The sequence below is a fragment of the Rosa rugosa genome, chromosome 5 (assembly GCF_958449725.1).
Source record: "Rosa rugosa chromosome 5, drRosRugo1.1, whole genome shotgun sequence".
NCBI classification, from domain to species: Eukaryota; Viridiplantae; Streptophyta; class Magnoliopsida; order Rosales; family Rosaceae; genus Rosa; species Rosa rugosa.
Genome location: NC_084824.1, coordinates 21510765 through 21531741, shown reverse-complemented (window position 1 = coordinate 21531741; position 20977 = coordinate 21510765). Strand labels below are relative to the sequence as shown.

General features: G+C 40.4%; 3 protein-coding genes across 6 annotated transcripts; 1 reads left to right on the top strand and 2 right to left on the bottom strand.

The window, feature by feature from the left end:
• Positions 1–8120: 8120 nt before the first annotated feature.
• Positions 8121–9570, top strand: LOC133711354 (FBD-associated F-box protein At4g10400-like). The gene is made up of 2 exons (XM_062137488.1): positions 8121–8771; positions 8815–9570. Exons 1-2 carry the CDS (start codon positions 8121–8123, stop codon positions 9568–9570), a joined length of 1407 nt encoding a protein of 468 aa, XP_061993472.1.
• Positions 9571–9977: 407 nt separating this feature from the next.
• LOC133708676 (peroxiredoxin-2F, mitochondrial) lies at positions 9978–11933 on the bottom strand. Its single transcript, XM_062134157.1, has 5 exons — positions 11667–11933; positions 11543–11572; positions 11265–11423; positions 10473–10567; positions 9978–10229 (listed from the first exon to the last, which is right to left on the bottom strand). The coding sequence occupies exons 1-5, from the start codon at positions 11871–11873 to the stop codon at positions 10124–10126; spliced, it is 597 nt and encodes a 198-aa protein (XP_061990141.1). The 5' UTR covers positions 11874–11933; the 3' UTR covers positions 9978–10123.
• A 170-nt stretch (positions 11934–12103) lies between these two features.
• LOC133708675 (3-dehydrosphinganine reductase TSC10A-like) lies at positions 12104–20091 on the bottom strand. 4 transcript variants are annotated; one of them, XM_062134155.1, is made up of 5 exons: positions 19981–20088; positions 15005–15070; positions 13712–14613; positions 13261–13551; positions 12104–12471 (listed from the first exon to the last, which is right to left on the bottom strand). In XM_062134155.1, exons 3-5 carry the CDS (start codon positions 14394–14396, stop codon positions 12464–12466), a joined length of 984 nt encoding a protein of 327 aa, XP_061990139.1. In that variant the 5' UTR covers positions 14397–14613; positions 15005–15070; positions 19981–20088; the 3' UTR covers positions 12104–12463. The 4 variants fall into 4 exon arrangements, with proteins under 4 accessions (XP_061990139.1, XP_061990137.1, XP_061990140.1 ...); XM_062134153.1 differs by lacking the exon at positions 19981–20088 and adding an exon at positions 17935–18113; XM_062134156.1 differs by lacking the exon at positions 15005–15070 and having other exon boundaries at positions 19981–20091.
• Positions 20092–20977: the final 886 nt, after the last annotated feature.

The window sequence follows — 20977 nt, the reverse complement described above, 5'->3', positions numbered from 1 at the left end:
AGTTTTATGTTAGGAGGTGTTGGCATTACTGGCTCAAAAAACCTTCCTCTTCGTTAGAGAATCCAACTTAACCTGGATCGCATCTTTCCATTTAGGCCAAATCTCTCTACGTTGGCATTCATTCATCAACGGAGTGTGGTTCGATGTCATCGGACTCAAACAAACTCATGCACAACAAAATGCGCAACTACATCATCAATTATGATGGAGTTTCTATCCCACGTCTCATGTACACTAGTGTAATTTTCATAGAGCTCTATATTCTCATGAATAGGTTCTGACGTTGAGGCGTCCCCCAACGATAACCATAACCCGGAAGATTCTCATGAGACGGATTTTGAGTCTTGATGATCAAAGGATTGGAATGTGCCAAAGTATCATTCGAACTCACGGACCTCCCACACATCTTAGCTGCGGCCATGGCCTGTAACGCCAGAATGCCACTCTCTTTGGCGTTGGCGCCATGCCTACCTCCGTGTAGGGTGGCGCTACGTCCTCTCGTAGGGACGTACATCCTTGCAGGCATATTTGCAGCAGATGTGTGATCTCGTCACTTTAGTAGGGATCGAGATGAGACATAGTGGGGACAGGCCACGACAATTCCTGTCGTTCCTGCTGAACATTTATGTTCTTATCTCCCCCTAACGACGGGAAGACTGTCTCATCAAAGTGACAACCCGCAAATCTAGCGGTAAGGAGATCGCCTTGCAAGGGTATTAAGTGGCGGACGATTGTTGGAGTCTCAAATCCAACATAGTTGCCCATTCGTCTGTAAGGACCCATTATAGAGCCATGTGGTGGCGCAATTGGCACATAAAGACACACTCAAATATGCGTAAGTACGATACTTGTACCCAGTCACTACCTGTAACGTAGAGGTACATTGAGTGGCGGTGGGTCGTAGACGAATTAGCATAGCTGCATGCGATATTGCATCACCCCAAGCGGATATAAGGAGATTGGTGCTCATTACCAATGTCCTGACTACCATCGTAGTCGTTTCCGCGAGACCAATTGGGTGTGTTCATGGGAATATAATGTCCAACATTAGTCCCAATGCAATAACAATCGAAAGTCTTCGATGTAAACTCTCTAGCATCGTCAAGTCCAATTGACGGAATAGGATGATCCGGAGAGTGAGCCCGTTGTCATATGATATTTGCTAGGAGTGTAGCATAAGCAGCATTATAAGTGGACAATGGCACAACACGTGACCAGCGTGTTTGCGTGTCAACCAATCATCATGAGATATTTAAACGTATGTAAGGTGGTTGAATAAGTCTACAGAATCCCCATGGATTCTATGTAAGAACAGAATAAGTATTTTCATATCCTTTGAATAGGACGGTCTCAGTCCAAATTTCCCTAAGTAACGGACTTTGTAAAACGAGCGAGAGGCTTTAGAAGCAACCAATGAGGATTTTGGTTGGGCCTGAGCGACTGAAACGCTATTTGAAGCAAGTTGGTGATTGCAGCATCACCTGGGGCGCCATCACCATGATGGACGCCATCCATGGTGTCATAGATATGGACTGCACCAGCCCTAGGCTGGTGGTGGACGGTGGCGGTGCCAGAGGCAGCGGCGGCAGTCACACTTAGTCCAAGAATCAACCTTTGATTCATGCTTCATTTCGCTCGAGACAAAAGATGTCCATGTGAAGTCTTTAGTAGACGGATCATCATATCATGACCAGGATGACCTATCCTGTCGTGACAAAGCCAATATGTGTCTAAATCCATGAGATCTTCTCTCATAGCTTCATTGGATTTAATAGCTCGAATAGTGACATAGAGTCTACTAGAGAGACACATAAACTTCTCTAAGATGCACCTTTGTTCGCAATCATTAGAGGTATTGCAAAGGAACTCATTTCCATTCTCTACATGCTTTTTCGCATGAAATCCGTTGGCTACTCATAGGTGCGATTTTCCCTAAGAGCGTAGAGAGTTTTGCGACAGTAATCAAGGTGCCTTTTGGCAAGGGGAACTTGGACTATTCCATGTCCTTGAATTAATATTGATGACCCAACCATCGTAGTCACAAAAGTAATATGCTCATAATCAAAATGGAGTCATCATGAGAAGAACTCGAAATTTTATTCATAAGTCAACGGAGTTACATCATTGTCTCTTTGACCAAAGAAAATCTAATCCAAAATGCTAGCTAATGCAAAACAATGGTAGTCGTCTAACTTCTTTCGGCAATTCCAAAATAAATGTGATCAGGTGAGTAGAGAGATGTCGGTGGAGCAAGGCTTGCTTAAGTACCACTAATCTCAGAACCTTCCTAGACATCACACTTACTTTGGGTGAGCCTACTTTGAAGAGAGACTGAACCATTTTCATCTACTACAAAAATATATGGCAATTGCTCATTACATCTCTTGGAAAAATAAAGACTTAAACAAAATTGGCGATCTATTGATCCCAGCCAGATTTGTAGTTTTTAACCCTTCACTCTAGATCAACTTCTTGATCTTCTTGTTCCACATAGCGAGCTTTTTTTGCTTCACAATATGCTTTGTATGCGGTGACAATTTCTTCACGAGCTCTACAAATGTGTGCCCAATGACCGAATACTTCACATTGAGAACATACATCTCTCTGCTCAGACTCTATTGATTGAGGCGCTTTGAAAGCGTCATTTAGATGGCTCTTAGTGTTGGTGGCGCCTCCCTCTCTCTTTCCACGTTGACCTCTTCGGTTCCGTGTTCGCCTATTTTGGCGGTTACCTTCCCAAGTAGAGCGATTATATGGACCAGAACGTCCAGAAGTATCCCTGAGATTAGGGTTTCACTCTTGGCGTCCTCTCTTAGGGGTGCAACTATAATTGGATTCCGGAATATGCTCTGTTTCTACGGATCTCGATTTATAGTTCTTTACAATGATGTTATCATGCTTTTCAGCGACATTCATAGCTCCAATGAGCTCATGAAACCTTGTGATCCGTCCTGCAGTAACATTGATTCGATAGTTCTTAATAACCATCAATGCAGAGACGGGGAAGGTAGAGAGAGTCTTCTCAATCAAAATCGCATCTGTGATATATTTCCCACAGAATTCCATTAAGGATTTAATGCGAAGTGTTTCCGAGTTATAGTCAATAACTGACTTGAAATCACAGAAGCGGAGGCTATGCCATCTCACTTCTAGTTCAGGAAGCAGGGAGTCACAGACGTTGCCAAATCTTTCTTCGAGTGAGACCCACAGCCTTCTGGGGTCTTCTTCATTCATACACTCATACTGGAGTGAATCATCCATATGACGAGTCATTAGGATGATGGCTTTCGCCTTATTTGCCTCTAAGGCTGCTCTATTTGCTTCCAAAGCTTGAGCTTGCTCAACAGTTAGCACGTCCTGGCTAGGCTCGAGAATCGTATCCAGGATTTCATCGGCCTTGAGATGCTGGCGAACATCATGAACCCACCTGTGATATTCAGGGCCAGTTGTTCCTAATGGAGCAAAGTCCAATTTGTTCAGGTTACTCATCCTGAAAGAGAACAAGAAATTAGGGTTAGTTTCGAAGCGTAAAAGGCTACCACGAAAACATATAAAATTTCTGAGCGTAGTCGCTTCCAAGAAATTAGGAATTTCCGAGCTTAGTCGCTTCCAAGAAATTTGATTCCAAGAGGGGTTGGATTAGATCGAAACAATGATGTGTTTGTGGTCGATCATAACTTCTCAACAAACTCTAAGTTTGGAGGACTCTACAAGCTCTAAGCTTGGAGTGAGCACGAACTCCCACAGTTCGGCTTAATTTGGTCTCCCCTATGATAAAGAAAAGGGGGTAGAAGAAGGGAGGTTGCAAGTCCCCGAAAAAGAAGAGAAATTGAATTAAAAAACTCTAAAAAAACGGGAACGTTTAGTAAAAAATACCTTGAAATAGGTCGCCGGAAAATTTGGCCGGAAAAAGTGGTCGGAAAAGTCGCCGGAAAAGTCGCCGGAAAAGTCTTATGCGGTCGTTGACCGGCTGTTGACTGATGATGTGGCCGTGGGGTCCAATGATGACGTGACAATGGGGTCCAGTACTGACGTAGCACGTGCTGCTGACGTGGCTTGCGTCAGTGGGCCGCGGCTTGGGTTCGGCTAGGGCTGCCTCCTCCCTTTTTCTTTTCTTTTTTCTTCTCTTTTCTTCCGGTTTTCTGCATAAGGTTTAGTCGGCCGGTTCACCCACTTTTAGGCCGTTTTTTGTGCCTTTTCTTTCAGTTCCTGAATCGTCAGATTGAGAGGTGTTGGGTGACAAAATTTGGTTGAAATTGGATGCCCGGAAGATGGTGAACCGGTGGAATATTTGCTGCGGGTTGTATGGAGCTTCCGGTGGCCGGTTCGGTAGGTTTTCGGCCGGTTCTTGGGGTGGCGCCGCCGGTTCTGGACTGCTGGGATCGAGTGCTTCAAGGTGTGAGGTGGAGGCAGAAAAGGCTTCAAGGTTTTGTATTCGGATTCAAGGTTTTTAGCTTCTTGAATCAAGGTTTGGCTATTTGTTTCAGGGTTAGGGTTTCGTGCTGATAATGTGTTTTAGGGAAACGATATTTGAGAGAGAATTGCTGCATATTCTCATTGATAATAGGGGTCTCTTTATATAGAGGATTACAATGCATAGAATCCGAATCATACAAGGAAAGGTAATCATACATTGAATAGGAATATCTAGATCCTTCTAATTAAACCCTATTACCACTAGGTCAAGTAACCTAGAGTTTGGGCCAGACACACAAATAAGAATTTACTTGAACATTTAGTTATTTATTGACGTTTACATTAAAAAAAAAAATAGAAAATAGTGTTTTATAAGTCTTGTTCGCTTTTTCCTTGTGGCAGAAGGTTTCCTTATAACATGAAGCTATGCTTCCAACAAATTAAAGAGCTAGAACACTCTAATTTGAAAGACTCTAGAAAAGACATTAAGGGAGGAGTAACTAGGCATCTACCCACAGTAATGTGACTCAGAGAGCAGAACCAAACTGAGCATCACTGAGCATAATGCTTGACTTGATTTGGCTAGGTCGAGAAGCTTAATTAATTATGTTCAAGATGGCCTTGACTACTTTCAAGCTTGGCTTACTGTGCAAAAATGCCATAATCCATAGTTATTGATATCATGGCTAACTTAACCAAATTTAATATATGAAAGAGTCCTCTTTGGAATTAAGTAAACTATTCACAATTGATCTATCATAGAAATGCGGACAGACTCTCAGAGGCAATAAAGAGGAGGCCAAAACCCTAGCTCCACAAGGTTTTCTTCTCCATTACAACGGCACTTGTTGCCACCCCAGCGGCGCGAGCTGAACCCAGCGACGCGAGTCTTCTAGTTGTCATTCTCAATTGCAACGCGAGTCATCCCAGCGACGTCCTCGTTTCAATTTCAGTGGCGTAGTTATAGTTCCCAGCATTATCAATCATCATTTTCTTGGTGGTTCTTAGTCATTTCCAGCCGTGGAGTCGGTGGTTGAAGTCCAACCTCGTTGTCGATCACATCATCGGTATTCTAGGCTCATCAGACATCAGCTTGCAGAGTCCATCGCCGACGATGTCTTGCTGGGGAGGAAGACCTCCCGACGAGGTGATGGAGCTTATAGGCTGCTTCTCCTTTCCCCGTCTCTAGGCTTGGGCTCTTCGGCTTTGCTCTAGAAATGGGTTACAAGGAGATTGTAGGGTCTTTGACCCATTTGCTAGCTGGGCATATATGGAGGGTGCCTTGACACCCTCATCCATTACTCAGCAGCTTGGCAATTGTTTTTTTGCAAGGGGGGGGGGGGGGTGAGATGTCCCTCTAATCCTCTGTGTCTAACACTAGAAGTATGGTCTTTTACTGCTAGCATCTTAGTTCCTCTAGTTGTATACTAATTGAGGTCTCTAGGCGATTAGGTTACTGTTCAAAGGGAGGTAGGTAGTGAGGATTTGTTTTCTTTGTTTTAGGCCCAATAATGGAGCGTAAGTGTTAACAGTGAGGGTCACCTATATTTTACTTGGCGGCTTGTGCCATTTATGATTTTGGTATAAGACAGCATCTGATACACGTGTCTTCTGGCCATGGATAAATAATCAAATTATCTTTTCTTCAAAAAATCTATCATAGAAATGCATTGGATTTGTCTTTCATGTCAAACAGGCAGAACGATTTTTGGGTAATCCAAGTAACTTGCAAAATCTAAAAACAATATGTGTTTGTGTGTGTATTGAACTGGTTAGAAGAATCAAATACTAATAATCCAAGGATGAAGTTGGGAAACTAAGTTCAAGATACACACACAAATGGATTCCTAGTACCATAAAAACAAGAAGCTTTGAATTCCTATCCCTAAAATAACAGCCTGAAAACCCAATCAATTACTTGTAAAAAGCCATCGATCTAGTAGTATAAAGAAGACACGTAGAGTTGTACTATAGGCGTAAGGGATGTTGAAGAAGAACAAGAGTCTCACATATTTGGAGATACATGATTGTGGTGAGTTAACTTGTATTGCTCCCCATGTATCTGGTTGTTGCACATCTCTTCGATCACTGATTGTTATCAATTGTAAGCAACTAGGCATTTGCCTGATGGGCTGGACACGCTCCCTCTTCTTGAGGAGTTGAGGATAGAACGTTGTCCCAGCCTAGAGTCGATTCGGATAACACAGGGCATTGCATCTCTTCATGAATTGAAGATCTATAGGTGTGAGGGATTATCAAGGCTAGAGGTTGGGCTCGATTACTGCACCTCTCTTCAGGAATTGGTTATACGTCATTGCCCTAATCTGATGTCAATATATAAGTCCAACGGCACAAGGAACGCCGTCTCTCCGGAGATTGAATATCCAATGGTGTCAGAGATATCAAGCCTAGGAAGTGGCTCAACACTGCGCCTCTATTAAGGAATTGGAGCTATGGGGATGTGATAATCTAACATCAATTCCATTCACCCAGGGCATCACATCTCTCCGGAGGTTGAGGATCGTTTCTTGTCAAAGATTATTAAGCCTACCGAGTGGGCTCCAATTTTGCACCTCTCTTGAGGATGTGCAAATAACTGATTGCTCTGGCCTAGTATTATTTCAGCATCATATCTATGTGTGCGAATCAATGAAACAACCCGAGGAAGTCTTTACAGGTACTAGAATTGTAAGTGATATATATATATATATATGGAGCGGATCGAGAGAGGACGTCCGCACTTTCGCTAAAGTGCGGACGACGGCGCTGCAGCCCAACTCAGGCCACGATGGTGCGGCGCCAGTTGCCGGAGGGAGGCCAGGGGTCGGACGGACCAGTCTGCTGTCGGGTGGAGTCGCCGGCAACGAGGTTGCAGCACTGCAGGTCATGTTGCAGTTGCAGGTGAGGTTGCTGCCCAGAAACCTGCAACCACGACCTCCTCCGACCTCGATCGCTGTCCAGAAGCCGTCTGGGATGCTTCCGGCCCGATTCGCGCCGCCGTCGAGGCCTGAGCGGGGCTGCAGCGCCGTCGTCCACACTTTAGCGAAAGTGCGGATGTCCTCTCTTGATCGGGCCTAATATATGGAGCGGATCGAGAGAGGACATATATATATATATATATATATATATATATATATATATATATATATATATATATATATATATATATACTCGATCATATTCATTAACATTGATTAAGTTGGTAAAGTATTACTCAGCTGTATCAATCACTAACAACTAACATCAAATGGTTTTATGACTTTTCAAATAAGACTCGTATATCCAGAATTCCAGATTACTATACGACGTCTTTGAATTGATGCGACCCTATTTGTTGTTTCTACATTCAAATTGGACACCGAGTATAGAAGCAATTGTAACAAATCAGATTTATAAGAAAAAATCGTGTGTTATGGTGATGCAGAGAGGAGAGAATAGGGTAAAATAAGAAAACAGCCACAGCCTTAAGATATTCTTGAGTCGTATATAGATAGACTTGTTCCTTTTCTTGTGGTGGATGGTTTCCTACTACCATACTGCTTTGGCTTCCGATACATTAAAAGGCCGTTTTCCTATCCCTAAAATAACAGCCTAAAAACCCAATCCACTATGGAATTCTAGAAAGCCATCGATCAAGTAGTATATAAGACTGGTAGAGTTGTAACAACGGGAAAAGAAAAAGTACGAGCAAAAATAAAAGAAGAATGGATCGCAGAATTCGGAAGCATGCGAACAAGGCCAGAATGGCAAGAAGAATGGCGTGGGAAGCTATACATAAAGACAGGATCAGTCAATTACCGGATGATACTCTCTCTCACATCCTTTCTCTCCTTCCCACGAGAGATGCAGTACGAACCACTATTTTGCCTAAAAGATGGAACAACCTTTGGATTTCCATTCCCAACCTAGACTTCGACCAGCGTGAGGTTTCAAGTGATAAATTTGGGGAGTTTGTTGATGGTGTTCTTTCACTGCATGCCTCTTCAAACATCCAAAAGTTTCGTCTATGTAGTCGAAATTCCTATAATAATGGAGATGAATATTTGTCTCGCAATTCTAGATGGATATGCGACGCCATGAGGCATAACATAGTAGAACTTGATCTTCATATATTTGATAATCATGGTTCTAGCAGGTTGGGAGACCTTCAATTGCCTGTGAGCCTTTTCACATGCAAAACTCTTGTGGCTTTGAAGGTGAGTTCAAATTGTATGAACCTTGCTCCTCCTCCTTCGGCATCAGCTTGTTTTCCAAGTCTCAAGTCCCTCCATTATAGACTTGGTTGGCCTGATAGTGCCTCAATGTTTGAAATGCTCGCTTCCAAGTGTCCTGTGCTTGAAGACTTGACCATCGATGTATGTACAATTGGAAATGTCTATACTCTAAATATCCCTGCAGCAAATGAAAACGTTTAGAATTCTAGGTAGCTTAATGGCTGCGGATAAGTACAGGTTTTCTATCAATGCCCCAAAGCTTGAAAACCTTGTCGTCTCAGGTCAAGTTGGTTCATCAAATTACTACTTTTCGAACAATGCAAAAGCCATGGTCAAAGCTGAGATCCATTTAATCCATGGTGATAGCAGAGAGAATATTTATCATGTTGAAAGGGCACCTCCTTTGCTAGAAGGAGTCTCTGGTGTTAAATATTTGTCTCTTTTAACTCCTATGTTTTCGGCACGTTCTCTGCCTTCCTTCGATAATTTGAAGCATTTGAAGGTTGGCCTGTTTCGTTGCTCTTATTGGGGATATGTAATCGAGCTGCTCAAGAGATCACCAAATCTGGAAGATATTGTTTTGGATATTTGGACTTGGACATGGGGTAAACAAGAATATGTGAAAGGGTACCGGGCCTTCAATCCACCAGAGGTTGTTCCTATTTGTGTTTCCTCGCACCTCAGGACCATTTCTATCATTAATTTCATGGGATATGATGATGAGTTTGAAGTGGTCAAATATTTGTTGCAGTATAGTGAAGTTCTTAGGAGGTTAACTATTTCAACCCGTGAGAGTTATCTTTTTAAGACTCGACGAATGACAGCAGAGAAGTTGCATAAGAAAGCTTTGAAGTTTCAAAAATGCTCCAAGACTTGTGAGATTGAAATAATTATCAACTCCGAGACTGACCGGCACAAAAACTGTAGTTGTCATTTGTGAGTGTGGATGTTGCATCTCCTATAGTCCTATGAATTAGCAAACCCTTTCATTTGTTTTGTGGGTCATTGCCCATTTGTGATCGGAACTTCTTTTGTATTATGTAACTGTGGGTTTTTCAATATTTGTTAAATTCGATCTAATCATTCTAATGTTTGTTTATACTGATGTTGGGGCAAGATGAATTATGAAACCTGAAGCCACAAATATTATTCCTCATTGCAAGCACTATGGGGTTGATGGTATAACAAGCTTGTTCAGCTTTTGCCTTCTGGTATTAACTTGAACCAATTGGATTATTGGAGCTAGCTCTTCGTGATTGGGATATGGTGATGTGGTGAAGATAACTCTTTGCATCATAGTTAAGCCATTTACCATTTGCCCCATTATAAAAGAGAAGTTACTCAGAGTAGTTTGAAGCTTGCATAGGAAGCATATTATTTTGAAGGAGAACAACTACTGAGGTCCAGGAGTAATTTTTTAGCATACAAGATCTTGAAGTTATCAAGATGCAAACAGATGACATGTCTCAGAAGCATTCATGTAAACTGTCTCTCTAGATCTGTCCCAAAATGACATCTCCACCAGAGACCTTGAAGTCTGATGGGGCTTCCTCAACATTTAGAACTTTAACCTTCCCATCAACCACATATGCCGACCATCTGCAGAAAGAGAGTAACCATATCTTCAAGACTGACAAACTTTAATCGATACAGTAAAATAAAAATAGAATGACAGACTGAGGGTGGCTCTATCCCATCAATAGTAGGGAAAAGAGGATGGAGGAGGGAATGTGTTGATAAATTTTGGATAGAATGAGTTCGAGAACATCTCATATTTCTTTTTTTTTTTTTATTCAATGCAGCCAATTTCTAACAACAAACAAACTGGACTAGAGATTATACCTCTGAGAACGAGGTCCAAGCAAAGCAACAGAGAGATCTTTATCCAACTCCAAGCTTTTGTGGAAGCTCCCATCAAAATCCCCATAGAACTCAATCTATTAAGGCAAGTATTCAACTAAGTCAAACAATGCTGCTCTAGTTTAAGCGGAAACAATAAAATTACTATTGCATCAGCGGAAAAATTGAATCACACCATTGCCACACTATGGAGGAGTTTTGCATTATGTACAAGTTACGCTATTTCCTTAATTAGTTTACTTTACATTGACAAACAACATTTCAAACATGAACAGAAGCTATGAAGTATGAACAAACAAAGCTAATTGCTTTAGAACTCAATTTACCTCAATAGTGACTGGTAATATAATTCACTACCATGCAAAATATGATTTTGGAACCTTGAACGGAAGGAAAAACTGAATCACACTATTGCCACACTTTGAAGGAATTGCTCACGAGTTACCTTATTTCCTAAAGTACTTAAAACTGATTAGAAAAAATAATATAAAAAAAAAGTTACACATAAAGGAAAGCTAAATCCTCTAGAACTCAGATAACTTCCTCATAATATAATTCTCACTACAATGCAAAAATTGAAAAGATCCAGTGATCCATGAGTGGCCACGCTAACAGTTAAGTAACTACTTTCCCAAGTAAAATAAAGAGCGAATACAGAGAATAAGGGAATTCATATTCAGTACAAAAGGAGCATGGTATCGCAAATTGAGAAAACATATATATATATCTCTGGAAATCCGAAGAGATGGAACAGCAGTTAGATAAATGACATACCGAATCTTTGGCTTCAAGTTTATCTGCCCATCCATTCAAAACATAGGGATCATTAACCGCTACACAAATCACAGAATCAATCCCTTTAGCCTTAAACTTATCAATGTTGTTCTTGTAACTAGGCACATGCTGCTGGGAACAAACCCCCGTATTCGCACCCTGACACAAACACACACAAATAACAATAACCCATTTATATAAATCCCTTGCAAACTTGAAACACTCAGCAAAACAGAAACAAAAACAAAACATAAATCATTAGAGAGAGAGCAACTTACAGGGAGGCCAAAGATGACGACTTTCTTGTCCTGAAAACACAGAATTCACGAAAATTGAGTACCCAAAATGTTTGGAAATAAGAAGTGAAGAAAGGTAGTGGAGAAGAGAGACAAAAGGGGAGACCTTGAAAATGTCTTTGAGAGGAGTGGTGGAGAACTTGGAGGAGACGCCCTCGTCCCAGCTCCGAGCTTTCTGAAGGGAAACATCGGGTGCGGCGGAGACTAAGTCCGTCCCGACTGCCACCGCCGCGTAGCCTCGTGAGGAGGCTCCGATTCCGACGGCCGATCTCATCGCGGAGTAGGACGCTCGCTTTAGAAGTGTAGACGCCATTGAGCTGAGTCGACTCACTCGATTCGTTTGGGTTTGCTTTTTGGTCTACAACACACTGGGTATCGGTGATAATGGTTTTAAACTAATAGTTGGTTATTACGGTCTATCAGAGATGACGTAACGGTTCATCCGGTTCACCCGGGCTCACTATTAACCCTTTGACAAAGAAACATTGCCAAAAATGAAAAAAAAAAAAAAAAGATTCCAGGACTTGATTCACTCTGAACTTCTTATGTAGCAAATTATTTCATTGGAAGAGATTATTGAATGTTTGCTGCTGAAAATAGGGCAACTCATTTCAAATTATCGCTACACTTTTTCGATTATCAATACCCTTATAGGAGTTACATTCGTTCTGGGTCAACAAACACGACAATCTAAGCAAAATGGAATTCAAAGCCTAAACTGAAAGTTTGAAGATATAATTCGGCTTCCCTGTGTCTAAAAGTCTAGAACTCCATGAAAGCATCATAGTCAAAAATTGAAGTTCTCCTCCGAGCAACTGTGTTCAGCGCTATAATTCAACAGCTAAACCCAACTTTATGCTAACTTCAGAAACTAACAAGTACCCAAATCATGCAGCAAGAACTTCAGGTCCCTGAAATAAGAAATCATATGAAAACAAGAATATGTGTGAGTATAACTAATAACCAATTAATGCAAGGAAATCATCACGGGCAAAGGAAACGACCAATTAACCGATTAGAGTGTTTCTTTAAAAGGAAAAGAAACAGATGCCATTGTGGAAAAATGAACAAGGAAATGGGAAGCTAGTATAGTAAAAGTGTTAATACACGGCGGAAACAAATTACTAGAATATACTACAACTCTTTAAACTGGCTGGTTGGATGCAAGATAATTTCATAATTTCACTTGTATCTCCTACCAACTAGCAGGGGCATCCTATGATATGATTATTTTTAAGTCATTACCCATTACAGAACACTAAACACACCATTCTATTCTAATCTTCTTCTCTTAACACTATCCTCCATGTTGATTAAGTCACTCTTTCTAGTTGGTGCATTTATTGATGATCGATATACTTTGTAGGCTTGTAGCACACAAACAAGAAGCCAAAATAGCAAGGAAATGATAGTAAGTCTCTTTGACATTCAAGCTCCGGTTCAAATTCAAAGTTCTTTAACTATATGACTTACTAGTAAAAGCTGAAGTGCATGCAATATCTGAAGTGCAAACACAAGAGATAGTAAAAGCTATCAGGCATCAAAACTAGGCAGATTACTTGTTATGTTAGAGTAACAGAAAGAATATTAGAAATAAATGGCAACTGTGTTTACAAAACAGAATGGTCTATGCAGTAATATCAAATTCAATACTAAAACCAGATTATTCAAGCAGTGACATGAAAGAGTAGTCTGCTTACTTTTGTTTTGTCCATGCCACTTGTGTATACTTGTATACCAATTCCACTGAAATCCCAGAGCAGCTATCCGTATTACACCAGCAGCAACCACCTCCACAAATGCCATGACGAATGATCTCTGAGGCGACAACCCGGCAGTGGCAATGGACAACAAAAGCCCTTCAAAGTTGCAAGGCACAATAAAGGAAGCAGACTTGATTCCATCCAAAGCTTTCTTCGCAACTTCCTCGGCTTTCATTGCACCAGATGATTCCGCAATAATGCTGGTCAGCTGCGGCCTCTTCTTAGTTTCTGCAATTGAGTGCACATTTCAAAATTTACAGTACCAAAAGAATTCATAAATCCCAAATCAAAGTGTTGCAATTCAGACACAAAATGCAAAGCTTGATGGAATGAAATCCCACATTGCTAAAATTGGCAATAATTACCGCAGGATTCATGGTTTATTTACCTTCAGTGAGTCCAGGAGTGTCAGTATCTGGAGGGAAAATCAGCGAAACGTGAATGTCATCTGCAATGACCTCTTGCTGCAGAGCTTCCGCCAAACCCCGAAGCCCAAATTTGCTAGCTGAATAAGCCGTGTAGCCATAAATCCCAACCTGACCGGCCTGCGACGACATCAGAGCAATCGAACCCGGTCCGCGGTCCTTCCTGTCCTTCATTCCTGGCAGAGCAGCTTTGATCATGTTGAAGCTACCCATCAAATTGACATCCACCATGAACCTCACCTCATCCAATCCTTGCTTCTCCAGCTCCCCAGGGACGAATACTCCCTGGTTGACGACCAACACATCGATCGGGCCCGCCGCCTCGACGGCCTTGGAAACGGCGTCATAGTCACGGACATCAGCAGCAAAGATGGCGACGTCAATGCCGGTGGAGAGCTGGATGTAATTCTTGGCCTCCTCAAGCTTGTCGAGGGAGCGGGCGAGGATGGAGACTTTGGCGCCCTCGGAGGCGGTGCGGTGGGCCAGGGCGAGGCCGATGCCGCTGGATCCACCGGTGATGAAGACGTGGCGGTTTTTGATTGGGACGGTGGCGGGGCAGGGGCGGACGATGAGGTAGAGGAGGACGAGGAGAGCGAGAGGGAGGAGGAGGAGGAGGAGGGAGAGGAAGGAGAGGTTGGGGTCCACCATTGATTTTGGTGTGGAGTTGAGTAGTGGACTAGTAGTAGTAACTAGTGAGACAACCTGCGCTTTGCTGCTGGTTTTTTTTGTTAGTGATCGGATAGCTCGAGGGGGGCAAAAGTGCCTCTGTCACTCCTTTTGTGCCGTAGTAGTTTGTTTTCAGGTATTCTTCTGATAACTCGTACTTTGGTGTTGAAACTTCAGCCCAGTCGACTTCTTCTGGCTTCTGCATGAAGGTGAAGAAAGTTACAAATGAAAGAAGACTTGTGTTTCAAATTTGAAAGTGTATCGCTAGATATGGCATGATTTCCTTTGAGAACACTAACAATAGACTCAGCAGCATCCAAAATTGAAAGATTCATATCAAAGCATAGATCATACTACACCAAACTCGGCTTCAACACATATCATATTACAGATGCAAGCTAGAATGATCTTAGATTCTTAAGGAATGTGTACTTTTCAGTAAGAAAGGGAGGACAAGGCACTGAACTACACAGATCCATTTAAAAACATTTACTTTCAGAAGCCAAATAAGGACAACAGTGAGCATCAAATAATGCCGCATCAAACAAAGTCATCATTTACGAAGATATATAGGGTATATTGAACCTTACATTACTGGGTACTGCTCTAAAAGCTTCAGGGTTTAGTATGCATCCAACCACTCCTGCATTGTTTACCTACAAAGTCCAGATTCCACCATTTACACCTATGTTATGATTAAATCAACTTCCGATACAAATTCTTGCATGTATGCTCACTAATGTGGACTTTTCAGTCCCTTTCATTGGATTAACTACAACACGTTAAATTTAGTGGAGAGCATCACAAAAGCAATATGGAGCAGTAAAAGTCAACTTAAGATTTCAAGATTGGCTTATAGACATATATAGTTCAAAGACAGAAGAGTTTGAGAAATTAGGTCTTATACCAGGATATGATCCAAATAGTCAAACCAATTCAAAACAAATTAGAAAAGAAACAAACCCTAAACATGGGACCTTCATGGTAAGCAAATACTTCACCCTAGCATTCAATCACTCAATCCGACAGAATTACAAACCCCAAAAGTAACCAAAAGAAAGTAGCAAAGTTATGGTCAAGGTCCCTTCTTTCTCTTTCCCTATAAACTTCATCTATGGGCTTTTTCTGGTAGATTATACATAAATTAATATAGCAGAAAACAAAAAAATCAAGATAGATGTTATACTAAAGGGAAATCAGACAGAAAGGCATGCCCATGATTTCAAGTGATATAAGTTAGGCCCCTTTTCCACTTTATTTACATGATTTTCTGGGTCTCTTAATTATATATAAAAATTAAAAAAATCTGGTGCACACACAGAATCCTTTTCACAACTTATCATAGAACCCTTGATTGACAATATAGGGTTCAGATAGTGACTTTAAGCGGGCACTATAATTTATGTCCTGTTTTCCTCTATCATTGTCTCAACTAATAAACAATCAATTAATTCAAACAATATCCAATAAGAGAGATGCCAGCTCAGACAGGTTTCACCACTGCACAAATAGATGAAAAATAGAAGAGAAAAAAATAAGCTGTGGTATATATAAAGCTACATTTGCTGCAGCACCATCTCAAACAGAAATCTGTATTCTTATATCACTTCAATGATTTTCTTCGTAATCAAAAATAAGTTTTTGCTTTATCTTGGAGGTATATATTAACACAATACTTACATTGAAAAGGAGGACAAACTATTTCTATGGACACTGTACAAAGGATTCTGCTTTGGACAGCAGTAGCAGGTCATGCATTAACAAAAAGTACAGTTGTTGTACATGTTTTTCTCCATTCACTCTATCCTACCCTAAGTCCAAAGCAAAGAATAAGCAGAATGTGAAATTGAGAGAAGTAGGATTTGTCCTTGGCGTAGAGGTGAGCTGGGCTGGTCCATGTTCAAACTTTGATTGCTACATCCACACCTCTACCTCAAACACCAAAAGAGATATAGTATCACTGTTCCAACTTTTATTCATCACTTATAATACAATCACAAATGTAGAGTACTAAACCCTCAATTAAAGACAGACAAACTCCATTCGGTTAGAACAAATGCCAGCATAGATAGACCCTGATCAAGTCCCCTACTCTTCAACGCCAACGTAACTATGATCTTAAAGAATTGCTCGGTGAAGGCCAACACCAAACAAAAGGGGGAATCTTTACACTCTTCCCCCTTTCATAAGATTAAGCCATTTCGTTTGAAAATCCATGCTTAAGCCCAAGTCTGTGCAATTTTTCAGAACATCACACCATTGATTATCAATTTTATATCCCAACAAAACATTTCAACAGATAGAAATCAAGAAATTGCAACCCATCCTTACAATGTGCTATAAGGGTAGAAAACCAAACTTAGCTAATAGAGTCTGACCTATATATCAGACGTGGAATTCAAATCCTGGAAAAGTAAACAGAAAAAGCACACGATGGAAGATTCGGAAAGAAAACAACTTGATCAGTAATAATGAGATGAGAACCAAATTTGTAGTAATTCCTGACATGGGTAAAGCTAAGAAGTAGCATTGTTCCAATAGCAGCCACCAAAATGATGAGTCATTTGCAGATAATTTTCTAAATTTTTCAAACAGTAATGGGTAATAGATTACAGAGAAAAACTTAAAAGAAGTGAAGATGAACTTCAGGTTGGTGATTTTGTTCCTCTAGAGCTTAATGTACAGGAAAAGATCAATTTGAAAAGGAAAAATAAAAATAAAAAAAAGGTGATTTTTAGAAAATGTAATCATGAAGAACAATATTATTTTGTCTATCCACGAACTGAAGTAAAAACTACCTAGATTTTTAGCCAACTTCTTTTGAACTGGTTTTGAATATGCATTCTGAGTCAAAGAAAGCTATCAAATTCCCGTTTGAGTAATAGAACAACTAGAGTTTATAATTTGGTCATTTGGATGCCTAAAACACAAACATGCTATCAGATTGGTATCCTAATTATGCTATCAGATTCACAGCAAAACACAAACATGCTATCCTAATTGCAAACAGCATTAAATCTGCAGAAAACAAAATAAAGAAAATACAAACCCACATCAGATATCCAGCAAATACATAGTTTCTAGATAAAAGGAATGCTGCTTTTACAATTATAAAACAGAAAATCAAAGCATCTGATAAAAGTCATCCCTTAGATTCCCGAAAGAGAACACGAAACCCCAAGTGGAAAGCTTGATATACTATGACTAGTTATGCTATCAATTCATTTCATTTGCCGTATTCATACTAGTCCGCAGTGGAAGAACAAAGTGCCAGCAACCCAGCAAAGAATCGATTGAAACTCAACCAAATTGCAATACACAGTTAAGAGAGGAAGAACTGAAGAAGAAGAAGAAGAAGAAGAGTAGAACTCAATCTGAAGAATCGGTCATCGGTAATCGGACCTCAGAGTCTCAGACCTATGCCGCTATGCGGCTGCGAAACAGCGAAAGTATATACATAGTTTTTTTTTTTTTTTTTTCGGCCCAAAATCGGCTTGAGAAGATGTAATCTGAAGGTTACCTGGAAATTGAGAAGAGGTGCCTCTATTTCTCCCAACGCAATTCCAAAAGATTTGAAACCAGCAACTCCACCTCCACCTCCAGGTTCTCTAGCGCTCTCACTAGTTAGACATTTAGAATAGAGTAACTAGTGTTTGTGCTCTCCGCCTCTAAAGTTGGGTAGATCCGTCGGGTCAATGGCTGACCAATAATAGCATATTAAATTTTTTTTTTTCGATATTATAAGTTCTCTTTAAATTTCGTTATTTGCAAAGAAATTTATGTCCAGATTTCTGTAGTTTGACATGTTTTGTGGTAGATTAAGATACCGATATAACAAGTAGAGTAGTTTCATACCAGTTTTATCTCTTAATCGAACTAGTTTAGTTAATGTATCACTAATCCTTTCAGCAATGAAAAATTCTTCTAGGCACTGACACTGTAAGTTAATCAACAAATTCAGCAGATATCAACCATTGATATTTATAGACAACTTTTTTTTAATAACAAAAACATGGACTTGATGTTCTCCGGTCGTTCATTCTTGTTAGTGCAAGTGCACATTGATGTACTGAATACTCTCTTGCAAGACCCTTAGGCAGTGTTTGGGTAAGGGATTTGGAGGTTCCAAGGGATTCTGAGGTGATGGGATTATAAGGTGAAAGGATTATAAGTGATGGGATCTTAAAATAAAGGGACATAAAGTGGTGGATTATTTAAGTGTCTTGTTTGGGTAATTTTTTTAATGAAGGGATTTAATTAGTTCCGAAACTTCCATTAAAATGAAAAAATCATGAAAAACACTAGAAATTTGAAAAATGCAACAACTGAAATTTCACAGTCACAATTCGATTTTGGTCTTGCTTGAATTCATAGACTTAAAATGTCAAATATTCTGATAAAAATAATAGTGATAACATCCTAAACGTTACAACAAAATTAATTTACAAACAATCCTGTGGCTCTCTGCCTCACATGGTCTTATGTGTTAAAACTTGAAACGAGTTGCTTCATTAACAGATTGATATTTCATTGTCCAAAAAATACAAACTGCAAACATAGTTCTAACCTATGATGCATGGAAACGCCAAAATGGCCGCGTTTCCCGTTTCGGAAACGGAAACGGGTCGGAAACGCTTGGAAACGCTCGGAAACGCGTATCCGAATTTGGAAACGGTTTGGAAACGTCCGTATCCAATGTGGAAACGCCAGAATGTAAATAAATAGGAAACGTGGGGGTAATACTGACTTTTTACTTGCAAAAATTGAACGAAAAAAAAAAAACAACAGACCTAGATCGAGAGAGAGGTCATGAACTAGTACTTTGTTTATGTTTCATATATTTTTTTTCTAATTATATATATATATATATATATATATATATTTAATTGGCGTTTCCTTCACGTTTCCGTTTCCTATTACATTTAAGATTTGCCGTTTCCACGTTTCCGATCGTATCGTATCCGGAAACTCGTACCCGTTTCGGTGCTTCTTAGGTTCTAACGCAAAGAGCAGCTGTCACCCAAGGTCAAATTGAAAATATGCTTACTGAACCTTAACTTGTTGCTATGTAGACAAAGTCATGATTCATGAATCATGCATGCTTATTATAAGGCTCAGCTAAAGTATTGATATTAGTGATGACTAATTGACAACATAGCATAATTACTTCAATCAAAGACAAACATAATCCCCACAAGTTTGACAAGTGTGAGATATCTGGTCAAGTGTGACAAACATAATCATAGCATAAATGCTTAATTAATGCAACTAGTATTGGTGCAGAAATCAGAAACAGAAACAGTTCTCCAAAAACCCAGACCCAAAATGAGGCTGTGCAGCTAACCCAGTTGCAAAAATCACCGAAACTATAATTCAAATGAAAGAAACACAAGCCAGCAGCCAATGGAATCAAATTAGATAACTAAACCATAAACACATATGAAGAATTATCAAGTATCCTAATGCCTAACCATGGATCGATCAAATTAGAGATGCAAAGATCCAAAACTCAACAATCAAACCCTAGAATACAAAGAAAAACTAAAGCCCAAGGTAGAGACCGAACCTGAAGATGAGCGATGCAAGAAGAAGAGAGAGCGAGAAATTGATCGTCGTTCTTCGCTTTCTGGGACTGAAGAGGTGGAACTCAACGTAGGGAGTTCTGTTAGGGCAAGTTCACCGGGGTCACTCTTGCCCGGGCACCACGTCATTTGGTGACCCAAGTCACCAAAAAATCGAAATTGGACCTTCCACCGGGCATGGGCTCCTCAACAGTAATTGTCTTGGGTCACTAGCTCGGGCAACTTCGTGACTGAGCCCGTGACCTAGGGCGCCAGCGTGGCCCAAAATGGGAGAAGCGGACGGACGCGCCAAGGCAAGGATTCTTGTCTTCTAGCGGGGACAGCTGCAGGTCGCGTGGGTTACACGGTTTTGTCCGGTAGCCATCATGTGCGCGCTGACGTGGACTAGCCGTTGGGCTGGTTTCATTTTTGAAGCCAACGGTCCACAAATCTGGACCATTGGTTTTGAATCTTTCCATTGATCCAACGGTGGCTGAATGTGTCCGAATGAAGATGAAAAAAATATAAAATTTTCTATAAAAAATTGTTTATCAATACTATTTATTTACATCATACATTTCTCATTTTCCAAAAAAAAAATTAATAAAATATTCGATGAACAATAACTGACTGGTGACCCTGCCCCAACGGGTGGAAGCAAAGATCCAGTGGCAGTGAATAGTTTCCTGCCCTGGTGCCCTGGTGACCTGGTGACCCAACGGGTGAACTTGCTCTTAGTAACTTAGTACATATCCCGTCTATTAGTCCCCCTCAAAATCCCAGTAATTTAAGTCCCTTCCTCTTTTATTTACCAAACAAGGGATTTTCCACGTGGGACTTTTAATCCCATTTAAAAGTCATCTCCCTCCTTCACATCCCTCATCCAAACACTCCAGATATTTTTCTTTTTTTGAGTAAATGTGGATTTCATTAAACGCATGTCAAGATGACCATTACATATCCAGCTAATGTCTTCTACTAGATATATTGAGAAGTTGTAAT

What these genes read in the sequence shown, in the direction of transcription:
- LOC133711354 (XM_062137488.1), top strand. Translation starts at nt 8,121, where the DNA reads ATGGATCGCAGAATTCGGAAGCATGCGAACAAGGCCAGAATGGCAAGA. An exon ending in TTGAAGACTTGACCATCGAT is followed by an intron (nt 8,772 to 8,814) that starts GTATGTACAATT and finishes ATATCCCTGCAG; the next exon opens with CAAATGAAAACGTTTAGAAT.
- LOC133708676 (XM_062134157.1), bottom strand. Translation starts at nt 11,873, where the DNA reads ATGGCGTCTACACTTCTAAAGCGAGCGTCCTACTCCGCGATGAGATCG. An exon ending in CTCTCAAAGACATTTTCAAG is followed by an intron (nt 11,573 to 11,666) that starts GTCTCCCCTTTT and finishes CTGTGTTTTCAG; the next exon opens with GACAAGAAAGTCGTCATCTT. An exon ending in TCGTCATCTTTGGCCTCCCT is followed by an intron (nt 11,424 to 11,542) that starts GTAAGTTGCTCT and finishes TGTTTGTGTCAG; the next exon opens with GGTGCGAATACGGGGGTTTG.
- LOC133708675 (XM_062134156.1), bottom strand. Translation starts at nt 14,396, where the DNA reads ATGGTGGACCCCAACCTCTCCTTCCTCTCCCTCCTCCTCCTCCTCCTC. An exon ending in CACTCCTGGACTCACTGAAG is followed by an intron (nt 13,552 to 13,711) that starts GTAAATAAACCA and finishes ACTCAATTGCAG; the next exon opens with AAACTAAGAAGAGGCCGCAG.